This window comes from Brassica napus, chromosome C1 (assembly GCF_020379485.1).
Source record: "Brassica napus cultivar Da-Ae chromosome C1, Da-Ae, whole genome shotgun sequence".
In the NCBI taxonomy this organism is placed as follows: Eukaryota; Viridiplantae; Streptophyta; class Magnoliopsida; order Brassicales; family Brassicaceae; genus Brassica; species Brassica napus.
The window spans coordinates 35,441,429-35,460,065 of record NC_063444.1 but is presented as its reverse complement, the minus strand read 5'-3'; the positions used below and the strand labels follow the sequence as shown (position 1 = coordinate 35,460,065).

The following is an 18,637-nucleotide window of genomic DNA, read 5'->3' as shown; positions in this document are numbered from 1 at the left end:
TAGTGTATCTCAACGAAGAGAAAGTTATGCCAAGCAGGTTCGAGTCTCATTCTGATAAAGACAACATATGGTATTTGGACAACGGGGCAAGTAATCACATGACTTGAAACCGTGATTATTTCACTAAGATTGATGAAAAGATCACAGGGAAAGTTAGGTTTGGTGATGACTCCAGGATAGATATAAAAGGAAAGGGATCAATTCTTTTTGCTAGTAAGGATGACAAGAAGAAAATACTATCTGATGCTACTTCATTCCGGATCTAAGAAGTAATATTATCAGTCTTGGTCAAGCAACGGAGGCTGGTTGTGATGTAAGAATGAAAGATGATTACTTGACTCTATACGATCGTGACGGCAACCTATTGATCAAATCAGTTCGATCTAAGAACCGACTCTACAAAGTGGCCATGGACGTGGAGAACAATAGGTGCTTGCAGGCCTCGATGGAAGATGACTCGGCTGTGTGGCATGCAAGACTCGGACAAGTAAACATCGACACCATGAAAACAATGATAAGCAGAGACATTGTCACAGGTATTCCGAGAATATCTATTGAGAAAGAAACATGTGCCTCCTGTCTTCTGGGAAAACAAACGCGTCGAGTATTTCCCAAAGCAACGACGTACCGTGCCACCAACGTTCTGGAGCTCATTCACGGAGACCTCTGTGGACCCATCTCACCTCCAATCGCAGCAAGTAATAGGTATGTATTTGTTCTGATTGATGATCATTCCAGATACATGTGGACAATCCTAATGAAAGAAAAGAGCGAGGCATTTGTCAAGTTCAAAGCGTTTAAGAATATTGTCGAGCAAGAAACTGGAGAAAGAATCAAAACCTTCCAAACAGATCGAGGTGGTGAATTCACGTCTTTCGAGTTCCAAGCCTATTGCGAGAGTCAAGGGATACAGCGACATCTAACAGCTCCGTACTCACCACAACAGAACGGAGTCGTAGAGAGACGTAATAGGACATTAATGGAGATGACAAGAAGCATTATGAAGCATATGAAAGTGCCAAATTGGTTGTGGGGTGAGGCAGTCAGACATTCAACATACTTGATCAATCGGGTAGCAACAAGAACCTTGAAAACACAGACTCCATACGAGAGTCTTAAGAAGAAGAAGCCAAACGTGGGTCACTTACGTGTTTTCGGTTGTGTCCGCTACGCAAAAACTGAAGCTCCACATCTAAAGAAACTAGACGATAGATCTCGAGTGTTGGTGCATCTTGGTGTTGAACCAGGAACAAAATCTTATCGCTTATTTGACCCAAAGGTGCGCAGAGCGGTCGTCAGTAGGGATGTTGTTTTCGATGAACTCAGGAGCTGGGAATGGGAAACAAAAGGAAAGGAAGCAACAGGAGATCAGAGTTTGATCACATACCCGAGTCTTGATGGTGAGAATAAAAGAATTGCAACTGAAGAAGCCGCTAACGATGATGAAGCAATCAAGGATTCAGCTAACGATGATGTTATTGTTAAAGAGGAAACTTATAGCGATGAAGATGACGAGCCAACAGAAGAACAACCTTCTCTGAGAAGATCAACTAGGGAAACAACACGTCCGAGTTACTTGGATGACTATGTTTTGTTCCTCGAAGAGCTTGAGACAGAACGTATTCTTTTGCTTGTCAATGAGGAGCCATGGGATTGGAACGAAGCAAAAGTCGAGAGAGTCTGGAGAGAGGCGTGCGAAGACGAACTCTCTTCGATAAGAAAAAAACAAAACATGGAATCTTGTCGATCTCCCTGATGGTTGCAAGGCGATAGGTTTAAAATGGGTTTTCAAAATCAAACGGAATGCAGATGGAAACATAAAGAAGTATAAGGCAAGGCTCGTAGCTAAAGGATACGTACAGCGTCACGGCATAGACTTTGAGGAAGTCTTTGCTCCTGTGGCAAGGATAGAAACGGTTCGAGTTATTATAGGGTTGGCAGCATCAAACGGGTGGGAGATACATCATCTAGATGTAAAAACCGCGTTTCTACATGGAGATCTATTAGAAGAAGTATATGTCTTGCAGCCTGAGGGATTCAAGATTAAAGGGAGTGAGAACAAGGTTTATAGGTTACACAAGGCTCTCTATGGACTCCGGCAAGCGCCAAGAGCCTGGGACATTAAGTTGAAGTCAATACTTAAGGAGCTTAGTTTCGTGAAGTGTTCTAAAGAACCGTCTCTCTTTAGAAAGCAAACGAAGGATTGTCTTTTGTTGGTTGCAGTATATGTGGACGACCTGCTCGTTACAGGTACTAATCTAGACGTTATTCAAGAGTTCAAGAGGGAGATGGCGATGAAATTTGAAATGAGTGACTTGGGGAAGCTTACGTACTATCTTGGGATCGAAGTGATCCAAACTACAGAAGGTATTTTCTTAAATCAAGAGAGATATGCGACAAGAATCTTGGAGGAAGCAGGAATGTGGGGATGCAATGATGTTCATGTTCCTATGGATCAAGGGCTCAAGTTGTCAAAAGCCGATGAAGAAGAAGGAGTCAACGAAAAGGAGTTCAGAAGAAACATCGGCTGCCTTCGTTATCTGATACATACTAGGCCTGATCTTGCGCAGTCTGTGGGAGTCCTAAGCCGGTATATGCACGACCCCAAGACTTCACACGGAGCCGCGTTAAAATAAGTTCTACGTTATCTCCGCGACACTTGTTCACTCGGGCTGCACTTCAAGCGTGGAAACAAGAAAGGAATCATTGGCTACAGCGATAGTAGTTACAATGCAGACCCTGATGATGGTAGAAGCACGACTGGACACGTTTTTTATTTGGATGAGTGCCCTGTTACCTGGTGTTCTCAAAAGCAAGAGGTTGTTGCATTATCCTCTTGTGAAGCAGAGTTCATGGCGGCGACGGAGACAACTAAACATGCCTTGTGGCTACAAGAACTACTTGAAGAGATCATGAACAGAGGAGCTCAGAAAGCAGTCATTCGTATTGACAATAAATCTGCGATCGCGCTCTCTAAGAATCCGGTGTTTCACGGGAGGAGCAAGCATATTCACACAAGGTTTCATTTCATAAGAGAGTGTGTAGAAGATGGATTGGTGGACTTGGAATTTGTGGCTGGTAGAGTCCAGAAAGCTGATATTCTAACTAAAGCACTTGGTAGGATCAAGTTCAGAGAGATGAGGGATCTCATTGGAGTTCAAGATGTGAATGATGGTGAGTTCAAGCTTAAGGGGGAAAATGTTGGCTTAGCTTGAACATAGCTTGGTTTATAAACTATCCTAATGAGTTTAGGAATATTGATAGTTATCCATAAGATATGTTTCCTAACGAGTTTAGGAGAGTTTAGGAGTTTATATGAGTTATATAAGGAGATGTCAATATTGTGGCATAACTTGTGAGTTTAGAGAGAAAGCTTTGAATTGAGCTTAAGCTATAATAAAATGAGTCTTTATATTTGGATCTTGAGAGTATACGATTTCAATATCTTTTATTTTAGAAGTTAAGCAACCTGAGTAAATAACTAAATACTATCTGCTGAGGTTTATTTAACTTTGGGGCTGGTCAAGTTCAGCTGAGCACTAAATCAGATTTAATTTACAGCAATTGCTCACTGTTGTTAATTTCATCGTTTAGCAGCAGCGGGTAAGTCTCTTCCCATATTATTTCATCATTTAATAATCATATAAATTAGTTAAATGAATAAACTTTAAATAAAAATAAATTCTAATCACTTGCTAGATGATAAGTGGAGAAAGTCTCTCATCATTTCCCTGAAATTTGTAAAAGACATTTGGGCTGGAAGTTTTAAAAATAATTGGATCGAAATAATTTTAAAAAAAATAAGGAAGAAGAGGGTAGTTGCATAGGTTCAAACCCATGAACAGCAACTTAGAAATTGCCGGAACTATTTTGCCGGTTGAACTAATGAAAATTTTATAAAAACAAAGGCATATATTTATTTATCTTAAAGAAGTTCGGAAGCTGGTGCTTCTCATGCTTCCTTCCTGGGCAGGTACTATGTGAGGGATCCCTACTACGGATGCTCTTAGGATGTTGAGTTGATTTTATGATAGGGAAAATGCTTTTATAGGTTTATTTTCAAAATTTGTTACCTGTTGTTGACATGTTCAATAAACTGATATCAATAGATAATCCATTGCCTAGTTCAAGCTATGAAGCTGCATGTGTAGAGCTGATATATTCCCTTGAGGCCTTGACTCCCCTAAAGTCCTATGAGATATTTTGTACCATCTTAAAGTTATAAAACCTAACTCGCACCACTTGTAGTACTATCAATAGGAGAAAACTGCGACGGGCAATTGGTTTGCTATGTTAAAATTTTATGGCTTTCTGATTTAAAATAAATGGACACATTATTTATATGTTATCTATGTCCAATTTTTATTTTGATGTGATCCTTAACATGTTAATATGTCCGCTTGAGCGAATGGCTTAATGGCCCATCATAAACCAAATCCACAACCTGTCCATAACTTGTTCTACACGATATTGTAATTGGATCTACACAAGTGTACTACAAAATCAAATCCTAAAATGTGTTTAAACATTATGTTCATAATAAAATAGTGAACCTTCATATATATATATATATATATATATATATATAAATTATCAGTTTTCAGCATACAAAAAGCCCAAAGCTTTGACACTATAGTATTTATTTACTTTTGCTAGCAAGAGGAAAAACAAACATTTCTTCCGTCTCTCATTCCTTCTTATCCGAGCAAATGATTCTGTGATTTACTTTATTTTCCTATTAAGATACCAAAGATTCATTCACAAAGAAAAATATGCCAATGAAAAAGCCCTGCTGAAAATGGTAACTTTCAAAGTTGATGATATTGCATTATTATGATTTTTTATCTTTTGTTTTAAACAATGAAGTGAATCAACTGATGCTTTGGTGTGAAGCGAAACATAAAGCTGAGCATGTGGGTCAATGAAAACAGCTCATCAAGATATAGTTGGGTTGTTGAACTTGTTAGGTGGCAATAACACCAACGCCTTAATTATCTCTTTACTCAAAGCCCCACATATTAATCATAATAAGTAACCCTCTAGATTATTAGTATATTTTTGTTCCATACGAATTTAAAAAAAAAAACTGAACTATTGGGTTATTTTAATAATCTCACTGCATAAACATCTTGTTTTAATAAATGTTCTCTTCTATAACGATCTAAAAAGAAAGTTTAGGATATTAAACAAATATTTATATTATAGTTGAAAAGGAAAACAACAAATTAATCATGAATTCAACACAGGGAACGAAGTGTTTGTTAGTGGACCACAATAACTAAGAAAATTGGAGAGAATTCCACTGAAATAATATAATATATATATGTGTGTATATTTGATTAATTAAATACTTGACGTTACAGTTCAGAGTTCAGACTTAGATGCTACCTATATCTCAACCGACCGGTTTAACCACAAGAGCTAGCTACTTGGGAGTTGTAACGCAGCGATCACCACATCTACCAAAACTTTCCCACACCGACATGTCGAGATCCTTAGCTCTCGTTTACTTATCCGTACTTTTCCTTCAGACCCATCTCTCGATCGCCGTCGAGGCTACAGTTTCGTCGGTCACTAAAGAAGTCGACGCAATGCTCGACCGGAACGGCGTAATCGGGGAAGAAGGAGAGGAGATGATGCCATCGGAGATAAGCCGGAGAGTAATGATGATGCGGAAACAGTACATAAGCTACGGAACGCTAAAGAGAGACATGGTTCCTTGTCAGAAACCTGGTGCTTCCTACTACGCTTGTCGCTCAGGACAAGCCAATTCTTACAGCCGAGGATGCAACGTCATTACAAGGTGTGCTAGAGACACTAGCGACACCAAGACCTGAAAACATTTTTTTCCGCTTACCTTTAAAATGCGGTTCTTGATTATGAGTTTGATATGGTCTCTCTAAGGATGAGCAAGGCAAGTTCAACAGTATCTCTTTTGTAATGTTGTTGTTTACAACAGAAGGATTATATAGTTTTTATGTAATCAATGGTGAAATAACTGACTAGAATTGTTAAGTGGATTGATAGATGGAAGATCGATAAAGTTGAAGTTCTTAAAGCTTGTTTTAGGGATTCATGGACCAAAGTCAGAAATTTCTGTTTGTGAATAATTAAAATGGTTCTTATGGGAGAATTAGATTTCTAGATTGAATTGAGACCTTTGTTGACTGGAGACGACTAGCAATTGAGATGAATACATATGCTGCAAAATAACTTGTTTCTATCTTTGAATTAGAAAGCTTGGTTTGGTCGTTCTTGCAAGTTCAAGAATTAGGTTCTCTCCATCAAACTAATAGAGTTTCAGCTGAGTCTTGAGTTTATAATTATGGATGTCTTTTTGGATGATGTTTAAAAGTTTTCAATAGTTTTATGAGATTTTGATAACTCTTGAATCATTTTAAAAAAACTATAAACAATCAAAAATAAGCCTAACCATAGTGTAAAACATAATTTAATTATCTTGAGATTATATAAAATTAAAAAGGAAAAACAAAACAAAACATAAAACAGCCTCTCAAAACCAAAGAACAACAACCCCTTATTGATGCCAATATTTGATCAACTTCATAAGAAGACCAATATCTCATATTTCCCCAACCACCAGACCCGAACCAACTCAAACAATTGTCATTTGGATTATAACCAAATGGTAAAATCATAAAACCATACGAAGAACCATAGCTTGATCCTTTTTTTTCTTCTCAGTACCTGTAGCTAACAGGCTTGTAGGGACCTTCAACGGGTATGCTAACGTAGTCAGATTGGTCCTTGGTGAGCTTGGTGAGTCTAGCACCTAGCTTGCCCAAGTGAAGTGCAGCAACCTTCTCATCCAAGTGTTTAGGCAAAACATATACCTTCTTCTCATACTTCCCACTTGACTTCTCGTTCCAGAGCTCAAGCTGTGCAATCACCTGGTTGGTGAACGAGCAAGACATCACGAAACTCGGGTGTCCAGTGGCACATCCCAAGTTCATCAGACGACCCTCGGCTAACACAATGATTCCTGATTTGGTGTCAGGGAACACCCACCTATCAGTCTGTGGCTTGATGGTGATGCGTTTCACACCAGGGTAAGTCTCAAGCCCTTGCATGTCGATTTCATTGTCAAAGTGACCAATGTTGCAGACGATGGCGTTGTTCTTCATCTTCCTCATGTGGTCGACCATGATGATGTCTTTGTTTCCAGTGGTGGTGCAAAAGATGTCAGCTTCAGAGACGACGTCCTCAAGGGTTAGAACTTGAAGGCCTTCCATGAGAGCCTGAAGGGCACAGATTGGATCGATCTCAGTCACGATCACACGTGCACCAGCGGTTTTCATGGCAGCAGCACAACCCTTTCCGACATCACCGTAACCGCAGATAACAGCGACCTTTCCGGCGATCATGACATCGGTGGCTCTCATGAGACCGTCAGGGAGTGAGTGACGACATCCATACAAGTTGTCAAACTGCAAGCGAGTCAAAGTCAATCATCAGTAATAACACATAGAGAGATACAACTAATAAGCATAGATCTTTCTGCAACCCAAATGTACCAAAACATATGAAACACAAAACTGGCAAAATCAACCCCAGTTTGGTAATAAAAACATGGCATTGTATGTTACAAACGTCAGATCTTGTCTTCTAGAGCTATAATGGGACAATATAAACAAAATCATACACAAATTTATCAAACCAAACTGAAAGATGCAAATCACAAATGTTTTGTTAAGTTTAATTTTATAATCCATAAAATGAAAAGATTAGAAAAACTAAAAATAAATCAAATTATAAACTAAATTTTCAACTCTTAAGGAATATATTTTTTTAAATTATTAATTAACAATACCTTGCTCTTGGTGACGGAGTCATTAACGTTAATGGCAGGGAACAAGAGAGCTCCAGTCTCCTGCATCTGGTAAAGCCTCTTAACACCAGTGGTGGTCTCCTCAGAGACACCAACCAACCTCTCCTTCATCTTGTGGTACTTCTTGGGATCAACCTGAAGACCATCTTTGATGATCGACAACACGATCTGAAACTCAGGATTGTCGGTGGAAGTCGGGTCGGGGAGCTGACCGGTCTTGGCGAAGATCTCCTCAGCCTTAACACCTTCGTGGATAAGGAGAGTAGCGTCACCACCGTCGTCGACGATCAGGTCGGGACCACCTCCAGGACCCCAGTCGAGAGCCCTCTCCGTGCACCACCAGTACTCCTGGAGAGTCTCCCCTTTCCACGCGAACACGGCTGCGGAGTCACGGGCAATGGCGGCGGCGGCGTGGTCCTGGGTGGAGAAGATGTTGCAGGAGCACCATCTGACCTCTGCGCCGAGAGCGGTTAAGGTCTCGATGAGGACAGCGGTTTGGATGGTCATGTGGAGAGAACCGGTGATTCTCGCTCCTTTGAGCGGCTGAGATGGTCCGAACTCGGTGACGCAAGAGACGAGACCAGGCATTTCGACTTCGGCGAGCTCGATCTCGAGACGGCCGAAGTCGGCCTGAGACATGTCCTTGACCTTGTACTCACGGCCACTCGACGTCTTCTCTACAAGCAACGCCATTGTTTTGAATGGTTTTTCTCGATGTGGAGATGGGAACAGAGTGTGCGAGGAGAAAGGAAAGGTAGCGAGTGTTGTTAAATAGATAAAAGCGGGAGATTAGATGGACGGTTTAAGATTAGTTGTGGAGAGAGTTTGGTGGATCTGGTAAAAAAATAATTTTGACTTTTCCATCTTTTTTAGATTTTCCGTAAAGAGTGGCAATTCTGTTTTCGATTTCACTTATGAAAAGCACACTTATTCAATTAATTAATGGAAAACATATATAGGTCCGTACGAATAGTAGTAAGTTGATGTATTCAAGCTGGGTTTTGGTTTAAGACTTTAAGTTGATGTATTCAAGCTGGTTTGTTCAAGCTGGGTTTTGGTTTAAGTTGATGTATTCAAAGCTGGTTTGTTCGAGTTCAACCCGGTTTATTTCTAGAATTTAAACCCAAAGAACCTTTGGACCTAAAGACACTTCTAAATTATAATGGTTATGTTTAATATGGAATCGGATTAACTGAGACATAGAGATATGTTTAGCATGGTTCTATGTTTTTATATATAGTTGAATTCATCACTAAACCATCATGAAATAGTTAACTTGATTAAATTTAAATAAAATCAGACATAAATTTTATCAAATCAAACTGAAAGAAGCAAATCACAAATGTTTTGTTAAGTTTAGCTGTATAATCCATAAAATCAAAAGATTGGAATACTAAAAATAAATCAAATTATAAACTATATTTCAACTCTAACTAAGATATTTTTAGACATAATTTCTGTAGTATATATGGTAAAACTTGAGAACAGTGAATGATGCAAAAAAAGTTCAGCCAGCATGGCAGTAGTATTAAAATCGGGTCTCGAAATATATTTGCTATTATCATAGGTCGTACTGCTCGACTCACCACTGGATTCATCACTGTAGTAAAAGTAAAAATTTGGGCAAATTAAGATCCTGAATACATTCCATCATATTGCTTATGTCTCCTGTATTGGGATACATAATTGGATTCAATTGATCTACAGTTAAAAGGTTATCTTATTGTGTGAGACTTATATATAAAGGTAAGCTTGAGAAATAAGTGAGAAGATAACCTTGCTTTAGCAAGCCTCTTTCAAGAGAAATACCTAGCGGTAGATCTTAAAACATTAAATAAATAGCACGTTTTAACTGATGAAGGAGAAAGAGTAATAAGGACAAAATGTCTTATTCATACAAATTACAAAATGGGTTACTTCTAAAAAGAACCTAAACATTCAAATTTATAATCTTTAGTGAGATATTCTTCAAACATGGGGAGTTATAGACTTATAGACTTATAGTTTACCTTTTGTGTGTGTGTGTAAATGATTATTAGCAATCTAGCATAGCCAAGATATTTTTAGCGTCGGTGCCGAAATATCTTGAGCGTTTATATGTATCTGCACCGGTTCGTGGAAGAGCGTCGGTGGATCTGGCTTTAAAATCCCTCAAAAATAAGGTGAACTCATTAAATATTCGAGTTTTTGCTTGTATTTCCTATTTTAAGCAACCAACTAGATTTGGATCCGCACAACCGTGCGGATATTAATTTTCATGTTTATATATATTTTACATAATTAAAATATATTTTTAAAGTTACTTACATATTTAAATGTTTATATATAATTATTTTAAATATAACAGTTTGATAGTTTTCATGCTGTAAGTTAATTGATTATTTCAAATCATCACATATATTTGGTATTTTTTAATATATATATATATTTTAAAATTATTTTTTATTCAATTATTATGATCCTGACCCGTAATTCAAAGCGCTATATTTTCTTTATCAATATTTTCTTATATTTATTCATTTAAGATAATAACTATATATATATATATAAAGTTTAGATAAGTTTATTTTATACATGAATTATCTAATTTACTAATGTTAACCCATTCTACCAACATATTATATTTCTAGCATAAATTTTTAATGGTTGTGAATTTTATAAAAGATAACTTAGTATATATATATATATATATATATATATATATATATAATGTATAATAACATTAATTTCATTATTAATTACAAAATTAGTGAAAATATTTATATACAATTTTTGATAATTAAGATATTGTTATAATCTTTTTCAACACATTTGTTAAAAAAATTAAATATATATATATATATATATATATATATATATATATATATATATATTTATATTTTAAATTAAAAGATATCAAATTATATTATGATTTAAGTAGTTAAAAGATTATATATTAGCATTAAGGAAATACATTTAATAAAAAATTTAAATGATGATCCAAATAAAAATATCACACATGAATCAAGGTGAGTTTGTTAACCAATCCGGGTTTTTAGGAGTCGATGTTATATTAGGAATGATATATTATTAATCCATATTATTAGTAATAAATGAATGATAACTGATTTCTAGTGAGAGTCCATTTTAAAAAAAAAATCACACATGAATCAAGGTTGTGACTTATGTTTTAATATATAAGATGTGTCTATCAATTTTTAAAACATAATAAGTTTACGGTATATTTTTTCATTGAATAGATTGTATCAAACTTTCACATGTATTTGTATCTTCTTCTATATATATATTTTCGAATTATTAAAATCGTAACTATATATATAAAGATTAGTAAAATATTATTTTATTGTCATATTCAAAAAAATTGCAACATTTTACAAATTTAAAAAGTTTTTTAAGAATTAAACTTTTCGCTTCATAGATTTATATTATCGAGATAATAATTAAATATTTAGTTTTTGTTTAATTTTTAAAATAAACTATATAGTTTAAAATTTGTTTTCATTGGTTTAAGTTAGTAAAGATTGATCATTGTTAGATAATATAATTTTTGTTATTTAAAAAAAAAATCTTTATAATTTTAAAAGTTAACATTGACAAATATTTAAATAATTAACATATGGATGTATAATATTACGACATTAAATTATATTTATTTAATTTATAATATCTACAAATCCAATGAATCATTTATTGGTTAAATCTAATTATTGATAGCCCAATAAAAATTTCTTGTAGGCCCAAAATTTAAATGATAAGATTAGAGATTAAATGTAACATGACTTTTTAGGAATACGTCTATTAGGTCCATTTTTAAAAAAATCACACATGAATCAAAGTTGTGACTTCTGTTTTTATATATAAGATAAGAATACCAAGGGACACATTACTACTACTTTTTTTGTGTGGTTCGTATCTAATGTCGTAGAAGTACCAAGGCCACGCATTATGAGTCTCCCTCCATAACTGGCATTCCAAAATAACTTTGGCATATTCGTGGTTCCGTGAGAATAACATCAAATCTCAACTACCACATTCACAAAAGTTTCTTTTAAACATGATTATACTCCACATTTACTACCCATACTATGTTTAAATGTTTTTTTTTGTAGTTAAATCTTTTTTTTTTTTTTTTTTTTGTTTAACCAGGTGGTGGGTTCGGGCCTTCGGCCCTACTCCCTTCCCCTAGGCCCGGAGCCAGCCTGCGTCTGTACCGGTTAAGGTCCTGGACACTCCTCCTACGGTGGATCGAACCCAGGAGCGCAACAACACCAACGCCTGCGCTTAAACCAACTGGGCTGCCACATCCGTGGTAGTTGAAATGTCAAATTTTTGTTGGTTAGTGCAGTATGTTTTAAAAGTTTGAAACTAAGAAAACAGATATTTCTTAAAATACTGGATTTATAAGGTGGCAAAGAATAATTAATATACAACATCTGCCCCAAAAAAGAAAACTATACAACAATGAATGTGGGCTCTTTCAACACCAACAATATGCACACTCGAATACAGAAGAAATCTACATAATAGCAGTTACTCATTTGCTACATTAAACTGTCTTTTTTCTATGTCTAAGAGTTTAACTGGTGACCAAAAAATGAAACGAAATAATGCATTCTTTACTATTTTTATTTTTTTTTTATCATTTATAAGAAATATTTTTTTCTTTTCACTCTTTTTCATTCCTTTTATTCTAAGAGAATATAGAACAAATTTGTCTCTCATTAAAATTGATAAGGAATAATTTTTTTTATCATTCATATAATTTTATTTCTCTGCATTTTTTTCATATTCATTCCTAATGTTTCTAAAATGGTCACCAGTTAGACACTAATTAAATGAGAAGTAAATTGATAACACGATTAACTTAAAAAATAACTGAAACTTCTAATTACACAAGTTTTGTTTCTTCGAATGTTAGATTTATAGATAAACCAAAAATGGAGTTACATACAGAAAAATAAAAGCTATTACAAACCCAAAATCTCCAAAGGAGAGTAAAAACTAAAAGTGTTCCGAAAAAAAAAAGAGTAAAAACTAAAAAGAAAGAAACATGAAGAAAAGTACGACCAAAACCTTAACGAAAATAGAGCATGTTCACATGGCGACCCGATCAGTTGTAGGCTTGTAGCAGCCTTCAATGATATTGCTGAGGTGATGTACTTTTTACTGAAAGAAGTTGTATAATTACATAGTTAAAAAACCCCAAACTATTTGAACTAATTCTGACGTAAGTTGATCCTTTTTGCTTGTTATAAATTGTACCACTCAAACATTGATATATTTGACCAAAATCATTGTTAAATAACAACATTCTCCTGGTAGATAAATGGATTATTTCTTGTTAATTAGCACTAGCAAAGCGATGGAATTCTAAATTGATCTTCCACATTGTAATTTGTAAATGGCTATCTTTTCTTTAAAGTGGATCAACTGTCTCATACTTCGTATCACCAGAAGAATCATGAACAACAGCAAAAAAAACACTTTGGAGGGTCAATCATGTTACAGAAGTTTCCTCAGGTTTCATGAATCGGAAACACTTGCACAGCTTCAGAGTCTGATAAATAGACTTCAAAGCTTACCTGCTCAGTATTCTTATTGATTTGTTTCTGGTTCATCTCAAGCTGATCAAGAACTACACTTACTGTGCTCTAGGATGCTTGGTCACTTTCCTTGTAAACGCAAACTCTCCAAACTTATGCCCAACTTTCCCTTCAGTGATCTTACAACGCACATGAGTTTTGCCATTGTAGATTCTCACCGACGAATCAACATACTCTGGTAGAATTGTCGATCTCCTTGACCATATCTTCCTGTTCAGAGCTGCGTTTTTCTTCTTCATCAAGAACGCATCAACGAATGGATCTTTCCATACAGATCGGCTCACCATCTTATTGCCTCTCTTCTTATCTTCTATAGCTCCCTGATCCAAAGACAATGGCAAACTCGGCCATTCTTTTGCAACATTCACATGGATGTTAAACCCATTCAACTCCTAATTAATCACCCCAAGAACCAATAAACAATTTAATATGATGGATATATAGTTAGATTTGATGATTCTTTTGTAATTTAACCTGTCCATCCATAGCTGAAATAGCAGACTTGGCAGAATCCTCACTGATGAAGTTAACAAACCCATAACCTCTAGACCTCCCAGTGACTTTGTTAGTCATGACTTTTGCTGCAAACGCAAATACACACGACAAGTTTTTTTTGTTAAAAATACACAATACTTCAAATAAATTAAATCATACTCCTTCTGTTCCCGAAAAAAAAATTTTCCACAGTATTCACGCATATTAAGAATATAATAAATGTTTACAATTAAATTTATTATTTATGTTATTATACATTTTCCAATAAATATCAACCAATAGTATTTAACAAATTCAAATATTTTCAATTAATGTTTCTTAAAAGTATATAACTTTTAAACATTAAATACTAAAAGTACCTTAAATTTTTAGAAAATCTATCATTTTGGAACAAAAAATAAATTTAGAAAATCCTACTTTCGGGAACGGAGGTAACTAATACTCAGCAAACAACCACACATACTTGAGTGGTTTAAACATAAACTAGCGCAAACAAAAACACACTCTATTGTCCTAGCAAGATCCAGGTGTTTACCCTCTGTCACTCCGTTGAAGGTAGAGAAAGCATCCTTCAAGGAGTGATCGTCAGTGTAACAGCCCGATCCCCCGGCGTCCGACCGGGGTTATCGAAGGGGCGTTATGGACACGTGTCTACTCATTTAGACAACCCTACGTGTCCCGTTACTGGTCCCGAGAGACGAGCGCATAACCTTCTTTGAAATACCGTCACACCCACATCCATATACTTCTACTTACAGTCCTGCGCACAGGGAAAAATGGAAATGGAGGGGTGAGTAACAAGTTACTCAGTGAAGTGGTTTTAGTCCAGCCTGCCCGCATGACACTCTATACTACTCTATGCGGGAACTAGGACTGACTAGCCACTACAATCAGTTAATGCATTTTATCATTTCCTAACGTCATCTATGATTTTCCACATTCACTTCCATTCATTTCTAACAACCTAGTGATCAATCAATACAATGATCTCACTCATTGCCACACACGTCAAACCCTAGACTTAACCGACTCATCATACCAGTCCGACTCGATCCTATGACACCTTTAACTCCCTGTTACCCGACCATGAGCTAAAAACCCTACAATGCACATCCTTTTCAACAGTGGGTAGCCCCAACTAGGCTTCTACCCCATATTCTTGTGGATTGACCACATCTCCTATGGGTGCTTCCATATTCTTGTGGATTGGCCACATCTCCTATGGATACCCAGCGTGGACTACTACCCCACATACTTTCCTTAGACCCTCTATATGCTTTCCCACCCATGCTTAACCTTAACATCATTCTCTCATACTTTTACTTATCCTTTCACTTCCTTATCATTTTCACTTATCCCTTTCCATTCTCATTTACCTTCCTTTTTCATTCATACTTGTACTTGGGACTCAATTCACTAGACGCCACCCGCTCTCGGTGTCACACACAATACACATCGTATTCAAGTTCTACTTCAATAACTTTTATAATCATTACTCATCTATCGTCCTAGCATTTATTTCTCTCTAGCATCCTAACTTCAATCACAACAACACATGAGACAACACATCCAAACATACAAGAATCAACTACCAATCAATCATCACCACAACAATTCAATTCAGTTCATCGAGTCCCGTTTATCAGTATGAGGGTTCTTATGCATCATGATCCATTCATCTATCATCCTAGCAATACCATGTCCTATCAACCTAACTCCCAATCAGGGTCTAATCAAACCTAACTCCAACATATAGGAGTATACAGAATCATGAAAGAAGGTTGGGTTTGAGACACTCCACCTTAGTCTAGATCTGGATCTGGATCTGTAAACAAGGATTTAAGAAGGTTGAGATCTGGTCACCACCACCACTTCACGGCGCCGGTGAGAGGGAGAGAGAGAGAGAGAGCGTGCGACGGCGAGGAGAGAGAGAGGGTGTCGGCGAGGAGAGAGAGAGAGCGACGCGCGGGAGAGAGAGAGAAGAGAGAGAGGCGGCGCAGGATAGAAGGGGAGAGAGCTCGACGGCTAGGGTTTTCGGCCTCTGGTAATTCTCTGCAGAGCTTCGCTTCAGATTTGTGATGAGGCAAAAAGGGAGGCTGCATCTCTTTTTATAGGAAAGGGGAAGGGAAACCCTAGGTTTTTGCCAAATGGGCCGTAGAGAAGCCCATATTCTTTGGGAAATTTTACGGGCCAGGAACCGGGCCGTTACAGTCAGTTCCGGGTGATAGGCCTAGTAACAATTTTCAAAACATTAAAACAGTTAAACGAAGACAATAACAAAGATTCACAACTATGTGAACAGAACGTTAGACTTACCACCAATGAAAAGCTTTGTGGACATGTACCGGAGTGAAGCAAGCATTGGAACATTTCTGTTTTGTAAAACCCCAAGTTTGGTGCAGAAAGACATTTGTTGGTAGATGTCTGGAAACGATTAAACCCCCCATTAGAACATGTCCACTAAATGCTTTTGAGCTCAAAGCAGTTTTCCAATATACCCACAAAACTTCTTCAACAATTTTGTCATGACCCAACCCGAGGCCCAAAATCATTTTATAAAGTCCAAGGTAATTTACTTTAAATACCCACCTTCTCCACCTTATTTTCTCAGAAACTTCAGAAAATAAAGAAGAGTTAGAGAGAGAGTGAACTAAGGAGAAGAAGTGTGATCATTTTGCAGTGAGTGGGTCGCCGGAGCTCGTCGCCGGAGCAACCGTATGCCGTGATCACGTTCAGCTCGTCACCCCCGATCAACACCCTAGGTAACCGCCGGAAACCGCATGCCTTAAGTTTAGTTTCGTTTCCGTTTAGTAAATCGCCCATAACTTCCTAACCATTGATCATCTCGTGCATGAAAGACCACCATCGTGTTCCCCTCGTCGACACGAAGCCGTAGACACCAACCACGCCGCAATCGGAGCCCGGACGAAGCCGCTAGAGCCTCCCGAAGTTTCGCCTCTGCGCGGGCGTGAAACGCACGCGCCGTCGCCGTCCGCCGGAGCCACCGCGCATTCCGGCCACTCGCCGCCGTCTCCGACCAACGTTCGCCGGAGCCGCCGTGACCGGCCACCGTCTGTTCGCCGCCGAGAAGCTGCCGCCGCGTCGCCGCCTCGTCACCGTTGATTTTCCGGTAAGCCGCCGCCACCCTCCGCCGTCGCCGCCGGGACTAGTGCCGGTTACTCGCCGGCGACTCGCCAACTCGGCCGAGTCGATCCGGTGAGTCAACTCGGTGACTCGGTCAACCGGTGGTTTGACTGGTTTAAATTGATTTAGGGTTGGTTAGGTTAAACCGCCGGTTAAAATCAATTGGATTTCGGTTAGGATAAACCGGTTAGATAGATTAATTAATTAATTAATCAATTGATGGTTAAGGTAAACCAGATGGTCCAATTGGAATCGATTTCGGTTGAGTTAAACCGGTTGGTTTAAATCAATTCCAATCTGGTCAAGGGTTGACCGGCTTGGGTCAAAGTTGACCGGGTTGACCTTTGACTAATGTGTTGACTTTTCCGTAAACCTTGACTATACCCGTTCTAAACCGTTCGAAAGCCGTTCTGACTTAGAATTTCGCCCTGATTTCAGATTTAGAGTCTATTTGAGCAGCTGGAGTTCATAGATACCACATTTCCCTATTGCTAAGGTGAGAGTCTATTCCCGAACTCCTCTTACACGACTTAGGACTTCGAATAAGTATAACTTATTTCTAATATGTTCCGTCTGCTTGAAATCGAGTCTGTCATTGCTTGTTTAGTTATTGGGTTCTTTGCTTAAACCGGAACTAGGTTGTTAGAGGATTCAACATTGATTGCTTCACTTAATGTAAATGCTTAGCTAGGATTGTTTTTGTGTGGAGACGGATACGGAGACGGACTTCTGTGTGCCGGATTGTATGAGGTTATGGCCAACTATAGTCGACCGGTTGAGCTGTAGCCTGGAAGTGTCGATAAATCGTCCACGGGCGGTGTTCGAGCACTATCTCGAGTTGTGTTATGTTTTTGGCCTGTTAGTGGGCTGCGAGAGCGCGCCTCGCTAGGATCATTGTTTGTTGCTTGGGTACTTTAGGTGCCGTGTTTGGCATGTATTAGAATTAAATTATATTTATTCGGGGTGTTATGTCCGGGTCCATGGACTTCGGGGTAGCATCCCATACCTCATTGGGCGATTCCCCTATCGCTCACCCCTCACTCTTCCTCCTTTCAGGTGAGATCGACGAGCAGGAGTGATTATCGGACCGGTGCTATTGGGCTTTTGGGCTTCTATCGCTTTTACCGCTTTTATCTTTATCGGGCCTTTAGGCCTTTGGACTTTTATCGTTTATGTTATTCCTATTTCAGACTTTCGGTTTATGTCGTATTTTATATTTCGGATGTTATCGATGTTGGGCTTTTAGGCATTTTGGTATCGTATTGACTTTTATATTATGATATGAAGATTATTATTATTTCGGTATTTATTATTTTGTTATTTTTTTGCAATTATATTATTTTGAGAAAACCTGGTGTGACAATTTTTGGTATCAGAGCGGGGTTCCGTCCCGGCTCCGACCCGGGATGGCGATTTTTGGAGACCTGGTTTTATTCGGTTTTGACGGTTTTAGACGATTTCAAAATATTTTTGGGGATTTGGGAATTTTGAAAATAAAAATAAATAGCACCTTTCCGTTTGATATCACTTCTCCTTAAATGTTGGT

At 37.7% G+C, this 18,637-nt stretch overlaps 3 protein-coding genes across 3 annotated transcripts; 1 reads left to right on the top strand and 2 right to left on the bottom strand.

Annotated features, from left to right (window-relative positions):
- The first annotated feature begins 5,342 nt into the window (after positions 1-5,342).
- LOC106436494 (protein RALF-like 24) lies at positions 5,343-6,052 on the top strand. Its single transcript, XM_013877458.3, has one exon. It carries the CDS (start codon positions 5,382-5,384, stop codon positions 5,835-5,837), a length of 456 nt encoding a protein of 151 aa, XP_013732912.2. The 5' UTR covers positions 5,343-5,381; the 3' UTR covers positions 5,838-6,052.
- A 383-nt stretch (positions 6,053-6,435) lies between these two features.
- LOC125580704 (adenosylhomocysteinase 2) lies at positions 6,436-8,627 on the bottom strand. Its single transcript, XM_048745689.1, has 2 exons — positions 7,832-8,627; positions 6,436-7,448 (listed from the first exon to the last, which is right to left on the bottom strand). Exons 1-2 carry the CDS (start codon positions 8,540-8,542, stop codon positions 6,702-6,704), a joined length of 1,458 nt encoding a protein of 485 aa, XP_048601646.1. The 5' UTR covers positions 8,543-8,627; the 3' UTR covers positions 6,436-6,701.
- Positions 8,628-13,269: 4,642 nt separating this feature from the next.
- On the bottom strand, positions 13,270-18,398 carry LOC106419664 (40S ribosomal protein S19, mitochondrial). The gene is made up of 5 exons (XM_048745688.1): positions 16,264-18,398; positions 16,165-16,177; positions 14,483-14,538; positions 13,927-14,033; positions 13,270-13,844 (listed from the first exon to the last, which is right to left on the bottom strand). Exons 1-5 carry the CDS (start codon positions 16,355-16,357, stop codon positions 13,491-13,493), a joined length of 624 nt encoding a protein of 207 aa, XP_048601645.1. The 5' UTR covers positions 16,358-18,398; the 3' UTR covers positions 13,270-13,490.
- Between the last annotated feature and the right edge of the window lie 239 nt (positions 18,399-18,637).